Source organism: Sphaeramia orbicularis, chromosome 13 (assembly GCF_902148855.1).
Source record: "Sphaeramia orbicularis chromosome 13, fSphaOr1.1, whole genome shotgun sequence".
Lineage (NCBI taxonomy): Eukaryota > Metazoa > Chordata > Actinopteri > Kurtiformes > Apogonidae > Sphaeramia > Sphaeramia orbicularis.
In genome coordinates this window covers 24783632-24795122 of record NC_043969.1, presented here as the reverse complement: position 1 = coordinate 24795122, position 11491 = coordinate 24783632, and the positions used below count along the sequence as shown (strand labels likewise).

The following is an 11491-nucleotide window of genomic DNA, read 5'->3' as shown; positions in this document are numbered from 1 at the left end:
CATATCCCCTCAGGTTACTATATCTGACCACAGTCTTGACTAAAAACGCCTTTTGCTTTTGTGATGAGGAGACAGTGCCTCCTCCTGCATGGCACACTTACTGCAGGGCATGCGCAGACGGAGAACTGTCCATGGTAGCGTATTGTAGGACTGATATGATTGTGTTTTCCTTCACTCACTGAAATCTGTTGATCCCAGGAGAGGGAGAGTGTTTGTCAAATAGGCTTATTGGCACCATCTCAGCTACAAACACATAAGCCAGTAAATTAAAATAAAATCAAAGGGTTGCAAATAGCATCGAAACAAACTAATTAACACAAACTATTAACTTTTTTTTTCTAGTAATTTCTGAAAACCTGCCTTTCATAAATATGATAAATCACATTATCTTTCTATGAGGTCTGTAGACAGAGAGCATTGCTACTATTTTTACCAGTGTTACAGTATCTCTGGAAGTCTATGACAATCAGAATCTTTGAAGATGGCACATTCTCCCAAATTCAGCCAGTAAAAACAATAACAATATTCAAAAGCCTTTAGCTTTTGTGGCTAAGTGGCTGTTGAAGAATTTCCAAGGGATGGTTTGCAGCACGGCATGCCGGACCCTTGCTGTTTCCTCCTGTTTAGCCCACAGTCTGTTGCACTCCTGTCTATGCGCTCCACTCGAAGCAGCCCCTGCGGTGTGTCTGCATGTCCCTCACCCTGCGAATGGACTGGATCTGAGGGTGGTGGGCTCCCCATTCGTTCCAGTGCTTGTATGGGCCCATCTCAAACACATACTGGTAACCACGGTATCCGGGATACTGGTATCCCACCCAGCTGTGGGGAGGAAAAATGTGAAGAAAAACCAATCACACTGACTGAGAAATAGATCTTTTTCCAATTTTCTCCCTCAGACAAAATCTGTGTGAGGTAAAATTTAAGTGAAGATAGTAAATGAGACTCTGCAACAAAAATATTCCTGGCAATTTGACAAGTGGTGAGTGTATTATAGGAAAAATGGACATATTTGAGGACAAACTGAAACAAGAACCTACTCATTAGCATGTGTTAAAATAACACTTTGTTCATTAAAAACTGTCCCTATTTCAACATTAATTTCAATCATTTGGCAGTTAACAGTTAAAGAACTATTTTCCCGGTGACTTCCAAATGAAATTTTTCTCTACATCTAACCGTGATGATTCATCACCATTTATTATTTTAACCTCTGCACTGTTCATTGACAAGCAGGTATTTTCCTATTTTTAATTCACTAACCATGTAGATGTTCATAAAAGCTCAGAGTAAAACAGAGAAAACTGAAGCAAAGTGATTTTTCCAACAAAATGAACATTTAACATACCATAAAAACAAACATTATAACTGTTGCCATTTGTCAAACTACATGGGTTTTTATCAGTGAATCAATGTAACCGAGTTTCTATGTTCACCACGAAGCCTCTGATGGGTCCAGTATCTAATGCATGGAGAAACTGTGTTTTGCCTGAATTATTTCAAGCTATTGATAGAATTAACTGTTGAGCAGATGTAACACATTTTAGATCAGTAAATGCTTTTGGTTGCAAGCAGCTGTTAAGGTCTTTGTGGATCAAAATGTTGATTATTGCGGTCAGAAATATTAAAAAAAAAGTTCATCGTCTTATAGAAGTAAAGACCACTTACAGTACAAAGTTTATTTGTTATGTAAGAGGCAACATTATCACTGCATTTTCAAATGTAAAATGTCGTTAGAATTTAGATTCCCACCTACAGTTTGAGTTAAAACTCTGGATCCTGATTGGGATTATTTCAGGCTCAGGCTCAAACTGCTTTTAAAGAGGAATCAGAGGATGGGACATTTTGTATTTCACAACTCTATCTATACGGTTTTACTGAATTCATATTTCTGTGTTTTAGTATTTATATTTAGTATTTTTTATAGACTGTGTGTCTTGTACACAGGTTAATGCTTAGTACTTTGAAGAATAAATGCTTTTGTGTGTGGCTTTATGCTTTACATTTGTTCCTATGCAAACTAAATATAAATAAATCGGTAATAGTGGTAAATTTGGATGTTTGAATCAATTTATTAAGTAATGTCCTATGAGATGGAGATTGTTTTCTATCTATTAAAGCAGCAAAAACCTTCTGATGTGTTTTAGCTTGGAAAAATAGTATCAGGTGATGTTGAAATTCGGGCCAAATAGAGCTGCTTGACATTTTTGCAACCAAAGTTTGTATCTAAATGCCTTTTAATCTCTGCTTTAACTCTAATTTTTCTAAATATTTTTGGTACTAAACTTTCTCTGTTCTCTAGGACACTCGAGACACATAAATGACTTACGTTCCACCGGTGACCTGAATGCTAGCCACGCGGTCCTGGAAGCCATAAGACCACAGACTGGGAATGTCCTCATCACACACCTCCATCTTGCGACCCTCGAAGTTTGGACACTCATACAGGCAAATCTTGTGGTCCTGGGGGTCCTATAAGTGACACACATCACTTTTACATGAGTCACTGTCACTATTTATTCGTGTAAGCTTTGTATATTTGAGCTAAATTGAAGCAAATTATTGCTATAATGTTGTTAAAGCACAAAATATACTTGTTGTGTGAACTATGTACATATTCATATAGTTATTATTTACATATTTACAGTCTGAATAGTTACAGAACCTTTAATAATAACTGCTGAATCTGCTTATGTGTTTCACGTGTATTTACCTCACTGTCCTTCTAGATTCTGATTGGTTATGAAGTTACTTAAGAGTCAGGAATCTTCAATATTACATCACATATCACAATCACATTACTGTATCACATTATCTGATAAAAACAGTCAAAACAACAGCCCTACAGGTCAGGACCGAGGTGATTAAAATAATACAGTTATCATTAACATATTGATTCATTCACAGTAGAATATGCCATGCTGCCAGGGTTTTTTCCCTTGAAGAACTAATTTATTTCAATATAAAGTAATATATAGGTCAATGCATGGGTGGAATATACTGCCAAACATGATTATTACACAACAAAATAGCATATACAGTTTGAAAAAAGAAAAAAAGAAAATCCCACTCACACGACACTGCCTATGGAGAAGTTTCCTAATTAATAAGAAGTCGTTAAGTGTGTATCTATTATTTGACTCATTTGTCTTTTATATTTGTGCTGTATTAACTGTACTGATTTGCATAGTGTGTTATGTTTATGTATTTTAATGGGTTTGCATTCAGTATTGTCACAATGTAAATAGAAGAACAACTGCTGCTATGCAAAAGCTAATGGGGATCTAAATAAACAAACAAACAAACCTACTTTTAGACACCGACACAAAGTCTTAGAGGAAAAGATTTGGCATTTTTAGGTTGACAGTCATAAAATAACACCACAATGTAATGGTCTTAAAAGTTTAAATGTTAAATTTCTCTCTGATATAAATACACTTTGTGGCTGTAAAACATGAATATTATAAATGGATATGAGATGCAAATGGATCTAGAACAAAGGAGTCAAAATAAATCATTTTCATTTACAAAACCTACCATTCTGACAGGTCTGACGGACATGAAGCGATCACACCTGTAGCTGTTGGACCAGGTGTCCCAACGGGGGTACTCTCCCTTCTCCAGCATGAACATCTCACCAGTCATGTTCTGCTGCTCGTAACCCACCCAGCTGGACAACACAGATGGGTAGATACACAAACAGTCAATTAGCTGAATGATCAACTTTCATTAATGTGATCGGTCTGGACAATGTTTCTGGGACTTACGGGCCACACTCCACCCTGATGGAGCCAATTCTGTCGAAACCCTTCTCACACAGGTTACGGCACTCTCCGAACAGGTCCATCCTACGGCCCTGGAAATTCTCACATTCATAGAGGTAAATCTGAAAAGGAAATAAAACCAAAAGCATTCATTTATTTAGTCTGATATTTTTGATTTGTAATTATTTTTAGCTACAGTATGTGTTTTTTTTTGTTTTTTTTTTTGCTGTTGTTAAAGAAACATTGTGACTACCTTGTGATTATGCATGCCCATGGCAGAGTGGCTGCCAATGCTGCCTTGAGCACCTGAGTGAGACATGATCAGATCTACAGAGAAGAAGCACAAAATTAGCCCACCATTTTCAGAGTTCTCGGAGGAAGATAATCACTGTTTCTTGGTTGATGAAATACAAAAACATGAATATGCAAATTCGTTTCAGAGAATGCAGTCGTGTGAGCACAAGGACTCTTTTTGCAATGAGTGGCTCTGAAAGTATGAATTTAATCCAATCACATGTAAAACTATAGCTGTGCAAAGATTTGTGAACATAAAAAGAAACATACATCTGTACAAATCTGTTTCCAAGGCTTTTTGGCTGAAACATGTCATGGAATCTACACACGGTTTTCTATTTAGTACAAAATGCAAACCTCGCGGCTGAAAATTCCATGTTTTTTCAGTGGATTTAAATTAAAAAGACAGAACAGAAATAAGCATGATAATTCCTATTAAAACACAAATCAGTTGCATCTAATCTGCTATAGATCCTTGAACATATTCCAGCTTGTAAACTAAAAGCCAATTATGTGCCTTTAATTCCCGTTCCATTCTCTTGTCTACAATTTATGTTACAACACTTCTTGTTGTCATCACAGTGTAAATTGACAAGAAAACCTTTAACTGATTCCATAGTTACTCTAGTGATGCCTAAATATTATAAAGAGTGGAAAAAACTTACAGTTACAAGTGCAGGCTCAAACGGACCGATCTTTGGTGAAAGTGATGGACACAGGCTTTGTTAGAGGGGATATATATATACATTCACATCCAACCTGAGTCTATACAGTCGTGATTCTCACTTCTCATTGGCTGTGAGCTGTTTGGAGCACTGTTTGGGGTCAAAGGTCATGCTGCTAATCTATGGACAAGTTCTGCTGACTTGGCTGCCTGTTTTGTTTTCCAACACCATTGTGGGGGGACCAAGGACAGTCACTGCCATCAGCAGAAAGTCGACCTGCCTTTCTACTCACGCACACACACAACCAGAGACACACACATGCTCAGTTATTGTCATAGCCACGACTCTCATAGTTTATAATTGTTTTTCAACTTTCTCTCTCTTCATCATCTATAATTTCCTGCAGCTTTACTTGAAGTCTCTCTTGTACTTTCTCTCATTTTGTCTCTTTATTCTTGATTCATGCTGTAGCTGTCCAAGCCTTTGAGCCCTGTGTGTGTAATGTGCTGACTGCAGGAGGGGCAGCCATCTCTCTATTGTTTAGACTGGCAAGAGATGAGATTTTTCTACTGCATCATGATACTGGACAAACTGAATCCATGTAACCACTCAGACTTAACTCATATAATTGCACCTACTTTCTCATGTCATTTGCTTGCACAATGACTTTTGTGAAAAAACACAAATAATGATATGAAATAATTATATAAATATATATATATATATATATATATATATATATATATATATATATATATATATATATATATATATATATATATATATATATATATATATATATATATATTAGCCAAAAAGGTTGCAAATGATTCAAGATTTGGAGTACATTTTGTTTCTTGAAGTAAAACAAATATACAATTTTGTCCATCAGACCTTTTTCTGTCATAATAATTGATTTTTAATTAAGTCAATACACAAATATACTATTCCTTATCCATTCCTTATTTCCATCAGCTCAAGAAAAACTAAGAAAATCAAACAAGATTAAAATTAAAGAAGCAATCATCAGTCTGATCAATATTTTATAGATGTTAATAGTAGTCTACAGTAGTGTGCAAAAGTCTTAGGACACCTGTTGGTCTGTTGTTTTGGGTCTGAAATGTGCATACATATTTGTTTCTCATTCTCTTGTCTTCAGGTACAACACAAAAATACAGGGAATATGTGCACAGTCTTAAAAGGCACATAAAAACTGACCTAAATGTCTTCTAAAGGTTAATGTCACTCTTTAGTGTGACCCCTTACCCCATGACAAGAAGCAGCACAAACAGATAGAAACATCTGACATGTGTTAAATGAAACCTGATACAAAACATCAGAAAATAAAGGCTAAAAATCTCAAATTGTCTGAACAAAAGAAATATTAAGTACAAAGGGAGATCATATTAAGTACTGCCCTTTTGGTTTATAGAAGCTGTTGTTCCCTAAACTTGTTGGATGTTGTACATATTTCCCATATATCCAGATTGTATTTTAACACAGAGACATCAGAAATGCAATTGTGTGATTATTATAACTTTAATATACCAACGATCCTAATGTTGACCTAGACCTTTGCACAGTACTGGATATATACATCACTGTGATATAAACGACTGCTGAATCTATGGTAAAATATAGATAATACAGGGAATGTGTAGACTTTAATGATTTGTCCAAAAAAGTATGGTTAAAGCGGTAGTATTATCGCATTAAAGTTTGCATTACATCTGCAAAATTATACCATTACACACTCATGTGAATATTTGAAAATTCATCAGGCTTTAAAGTACCTTTGAATGACATAAAATCTTTACAAAATGGCTTTCATGCTGTGTATCAAAACTAACTAAATTACAAAGTTATGTTTGTAATGGTACAATACTCATATCATTAGCTTCCTAGCATAATTGCCTAAGTCATATTTTTGGCCAAATTTTGATATCTGCATAAAATGAAGCAGCAGTGTTAGGAGAATGAAGTTATCACATTTGTGTATCACAATTTGGCCAAAAATATGATTATGCTATGAAGGTAATGATATGTAGAACACAGATAATTGTCCTGTATGTTGTCTAAAGTAAACTACAAATATCAGTATCTTAGTAGATGAATGCGTTCACGTTCCAGTGTGGAGTGAATGTATGTGTGACTTCATGAACAGGCTTTTGTTCAACTGTCTCTGTTCATGACTGTGTGTGCGCATGATTGAGCATGTGTGTTCATAGCAGGGACTGAAAAAGTGGAAGGACCAGAGACATGAGGACAGTAGAGGTGGACATGAGATCGCAGATGGAGCACAGCGCAGTGGAGAGACCCCCAGTAAGTGTGTTATTAAAAGGTTTACATGTTCAGTCTGTTTGTTAGACCCCTTTGTCGTGTTTAGTCAAATACTGCAGAATGTGTCATGTAGATTGGAAACAGAAATACTGACAAGTATTAACTAAAAAATGAGATGTTCTGTTTGTAGCACAATAGTTCTGTTATGTAGACATAATCACTAAAGTACGTTGCTTCTTTGCAACAGAGGCCTTGGCAAGAATATCCACATCTGTTTCCTGGATGTGGCTTTGCCAGCGCTTGGTTCGGCCTGTTGGTTACAGACCATTTGGAACTTGTGCTTATCGGCACTGGGCACAGTGCCCTCCAACCAGCCCATGTACAGCGAACTAAAGCCCGGCAGCTCAGTGCTGAACAATGACTGGAACAGCAATGTGCTGACTCCTGCCATGACCCACAGGCCCAACAGCTTTTCAGCACCAGCATGTATAAATAGGTCCGTTTTCTCTGGGGGCAGGACATCGTTTTTGTGGAGCCCCCCGTGAGCACTGTACAGCTATTCTTTGGGGCCAGTCAGGTAAGCCCACCATCTCAATCCATTCATCCTATAGCCTTGTGTAGGCCATTGTCACCTTTCAATTTTTGTCTTTGGTCTTTGTTATTTCTGCTGAGGCACATGAATGTATAGAGTGAGGACAGACATGCACATGCATAGACATGCTCACCATGCAAAGCAAGCAGCTTTTGTGATAGCATGAACCCACGTGAACATGGAGAGAGGATTGAGTCCCAACACAATCAGTTTCTGCCACATGCATTACTTATCCCATATGAACGTATACACTAACACTGCAACAAGTGACATGTTGTGTCAACTCTAATTAATCATGTATATAAAACTGACAAAATATTTATGATACATTCACTAGTGTGGATTATCTGAAAATAACATCAGTTTAATGGATCTGCCTCTGATGCCTCTCTGGTATAATAACACCCACATGTAAACATTAGCTGAGACTCTTCTTGTGGGCTACTGTTCCTGACAGTGAAAATGGGATGACAGTTTGTGTGCCAAATGTTCAAAGTTTCTCTATTCTCCTTTAAATAATAACATCAACACATTCTCCCTGTTGTCTACACTGAAGGTGAATCAGCAGTATCATGGCTCTGAACAATCCCAACCCACTGGGACCATGGAAGGTGAGTCTGCTTTATTGCATGAATGAATAACTCATTACTTTTTATCTGGATGCCTGGCATGATGATGTTAATGACATGTGTGTCTGTACACACATCAGTGTGTGCGTGTGGCATGTGCATACTACATGTATGCATTTGTGTCCTCTCCAGATTACAGTTTATGACCAGGAGAACTTCCAGGGGAAGCGTCTGGAGTTTACCTCATCCTGCCAGAACATCATGGAGTGTGGTGTGGACAACATCCGCTCCCTGAAGGTGGAGTGTGGAGCGTAAGTGAAGCAGCATATTTAACACAAGTGGACATGACCTGCAGACTGTTTAGCTGTTGTTTTCTTAATGCACTTATAATCAGCACTTATCCTTTAGAGAAAAACAAGGCTAAAAGTTTCCTGAAATGTATTTGTGTGATACGGAACGATCCGTCAGTGTGTCTGTCTGCTTGTGGCTGTAGCTGGACCGGATATGAGCACTCCAGCTTCTGTGGACAGCAGTTTGTGTTGGAGAGAGGAGAGTATCCTCGCTGGGATTCATGGAGTGGCAGCAACGCCTACCACATTGAGAGAATGATGTCCTTCCGGCCCATTTACTCTGCTGTGAGTCTCTTGGGTTTTCATCAGTCTGACTTGTTATGTGCCTTAGGGAAATGTCAGAATTCAAAAGCACATCATTTCACATCACAAATTGATTTACTTTGAGGAGCTCAGCCTTGCCACAAACCCACAGCTAAAAATAAGTTAAGCTCAGTGCGTTTTGTTCAGAATGCTTTGAACTCTTTGGACATGAAGCTTTAAGTATTGATCCTTTGAAAGAAAAAGTGAAAAAAAATTATTTGACATCTGAAGTTTGGGTATTTATTCATATAGAAGAACTTACAGACACAGAGAGGGCATCTTTTAAAATAAGCCAACTATGAAAAAAGAGTAAAAATTTATGCAGCGGGTGAAATGGGAGTAACCAGGTGACATGATGAACTGGGTGAGATGGTCTACATTCAGACAAGAGGATCTAATTGACAGAACACAATAACAATGGGATTAAATTAGAAGTAGTTAGGAAGGCGTTCCAGACAGGACTCATTTATCACACCTCATTTCAAACTTCAGATCAACAGCAAAGGTTTGTAAACCTCCTGAGTTTCCTTTTCTGTGGTCTCCAACCAGCAAGAACTGAAGCAGAATGTAACCCATCATGCGCATAGTTGTGTTGAATATGTGCGTCCTCATGATAGAAATAATCTGATACTGCTCCATGTCTGATTCTGAATGCCTTCTGTAGAAGATGAACACTGTTGTTAGTACACTTTCTCCATACATCATGGGCGTCATAACTGCTCTTTTGTCATTGTTCTGACACATTGTTTGTTGCATCATGTTTACACAGAAACACAAGGATTCTAAAATGGTGTTGTTTGAGAAGGAAAACTTCATTGGCCGCCAGTGGGAAATAAGCGATGACTACCCCTCTCTGCAGGCCATGGGTTGGGCCAACAACGAGATTGGATCTATGCTGATTCAGAGCGGAGCGTGAGTCTCAGCCTCTGTCTCCTGCTCTCAGACTGATCACTCCTCACAGGTTTCACATGTCATAAAGTGAAGGCTCGAGTGGAAAATATCAGCTCAACATAATGTAAAAAAACATCATAAAACAGCAGTTGGGTTTATGAACACTTGTATTAACAGACATCATACACTCTTTTTTGTGGTCAGAGATGCCATGTACCATCTTATCCCATTTTGTGAGAGCAACATATGCTTTGTATTACTTAGTGGAGCTTTGTAACCTCATAGTGCAATGCATTTTAGTATAAAAACACAAGAAAACATTGAGAAAGGCACTTTTTAAACAGTGAAAATGCCTTCAGTATCATGACATAGTCAAACTAAACAACAAAAACTCTTCATTTATGCACTGTACTACTACTATTTTTAGGATAAATGACAGTTTCTTGCTGAGTTGAAGTATATGTTTATATTTATGTTCATATTAAACCATGTAAAGCGACTTAGACATGTTTTGACATCATGCTTTTGTCAGGTAGTCCTACTTTAATATGACCTTGCATGAAAATAAAAGCATTTTAATGCCCCATATACATCTTATTTAAGAACAGCTTACAGAAACCAATCACATAGTTAATTAAGGCAGATTTTTTTTTGGCCTTATTAGTGTTGTGTAAGCATTATTTAATGAGAACTATATGCAGTGGTTGTGATTTGTAGTTATTTTTAATCATGTGCTTCTCATGTTATTCACATTACCCCCTCTGTGTAACACTCATATCTGTCATTAATCTCTTGCTTTCTTCTCCTCCTTCTTCTCTCTTCCGCCAGCTGGGTGTGCTACCAGTTCCCTGGTTACCGTGGTTACCAGTACATCATGGAGTGTGATCGTCATGACGGCGAGTACAAACATTACAGAGAGTGGGGCTCCCATGCTCAGTCCTTCCAGGTGCAGTCACTGCGTCGAATCCAGCAATGAGTCCTGCAGCCCCCTTTCCTGACCTCCTACTCTGCGTTCTCCACCTCCTCCTCCTTCTCCTCTTCTTCCCTTCACCCAGCCATTCCAAGCTTCAGCCAGCTCTATCAGGCATGGAGACCCGAGGCTGACTCTCTGGCACTTAACTATCAAGATGTTTACAGCACTTTTGTTTTGTTCTGTTGCCGAATAAAAAAATTAAGAAAATTGATGGAAAGAATACAGAGCCACTGAAAAAAATAAGGTTGCTGACTGATGCCCCACTGAGGAGAAAAGAAGATAAAGTTAATGGGCCTCATGATGACAGCTCAGACTCAGTGCTGCAGTGTTTCATAAAGAAGGAAAGGGCAACTTAAAAAGCAATACAGAAATCTGCTGCAAACCGTCACTGGCTCCCTTGTGATTCATTCTTAGTCATAATTTTTCACATAATTTTATGCTGTAGTACATTTGCACTGCATGTGAGACTTCTCAATTAGCAGAGACCATTTATTTTCAAGCACTGGTCTAATGGAAGATGTTAAAAAGCCACTCACAAGTCCACATGAAACCAACTGAAAATACTTCCTTAAACTCTTTTATATGTCATAGTAACTTCATAAAATGTGTGTTAGGTGGATATTACTGCATGTGGTGTGAACCAAAAGTTTTGACATCTTAAGAGAAAACTAGATCTTTTGGAGCAAATTCCTTCAGAAATACTATAAATTCATCGTGACAAAGTACATAATTACAGTGGGAAAACCATATTTTCTTATCTTTGTTACAGTTAGGACACAAACACACGTAATGAACAGGTTTAAAATGCAATAA

The 11491-nt window shown here is 37.7% G+C and overlaps 2 protein-coding genes across 2 annotated transcripts; one reads left to right on the top strand and one right to left on the bottom strand.

The window, feature by feature from the left end:
* Positions 1 to 650: 650 nt before the first annotated feature.
* crybb1l3 (crystallin, beta B1, like 3) lies at positions 651 to 4088 on the bottom strand. Its single transcript, XM_030151897.1, has 5 exons — positions 4015 to 4088; positions 3765 to 3883; positions 3535 to 3667; positions 2327 to 2469; positions 651 to 819 (listed from the first exon to the last, which is right to left on the bottom strand). The coding sequence occupies exons 1-5, from the start codon at positions 4078 to 4080 to the stop codon at positions 651 to 653; spliced, it is 630 nt and encodes a 209-aa protein (XP_030007757.1). The 5' UTR covers positions 4081 to 4088.
* A 3347-nt stretch (positions 4089 to 7435) lies between these two features.
* cryba1a (crystallin, beta A1a) lies at positions 7436 to 11054 on the top strand. Its single transcript, XM_030151896.1, has 6 exons — positions 7436 to 7577; positions 8149 to 8203; positions 8354 to 8472; positions 8655 to 8796; positions 9584 to 9726; positions 10534 to 11054. The coding sequence occupies exons 2-6, from the start codon at positions 8165 to 8167 to the stop codon at positions 10679 to 10681; spliced, it is 591 nt and encodes a 196-aa protein (XP_030007756.1). The 5' UTR covers positions 7436 to 7577; positions 8149 to 8164; the 3' UTR covers positions 10682 to 11054.
* The last annotated feature ends 437 nt before the right edge of the window (positions 11055 to 11491 follow it).

What these genes read in the sequence shown, in the direction of transcription:
- crybb1l3 (XM_030151897.1), bottom strand. Translation starts at nt 4,080, where the DNA reads ATGTCTCACTCAGGTGCTCAAGGCAGCATTGGCAGCCACTCTGCCATG. An exon ending in TGGGCATGCATAATCACAAG is followed by an intron (nt 3,884 to 4,014) that starts GTAGTCACAATG and finishes TTTCCTTTTCAG; the next exon opens with ATTTACCTCTATGAATGTGA. An exon ending in ATCAGGGTGGAGTGTGGCCC is followed by an intron (nt 3,668 to 3,764) that starts GTAAGTCCCAGA and finishes TGTGTTGTCCAG; the next exon opens with CTGGGTGGGTTACGAGCAGC.
- cryba1a (XM_030151896.1), top strand. Translation starts at nt 8,165, where the DNA reads ATGGCTCTGAACAATCCCAACCCACTGGGACCATGGAAG. An exon ending in TCCGGCCCATTTACTCTGCT is followed by an intron (nt 8,797 to 9,583) that starts GTGAGTCTCTTG and finishes ATGTTTACACAG; the next exon opens with AAACACAAGGATTCTAAAAT. An exon ending in ATGCTGATTCAGAGCGGAGC is followed by an intron (nt 9,727 to 10,533) that starts GTGAGTCTCAGC and finishes CTCTTCCGCCAG; the next exon opens with CTGGGTGTGCTACCAGTTCC.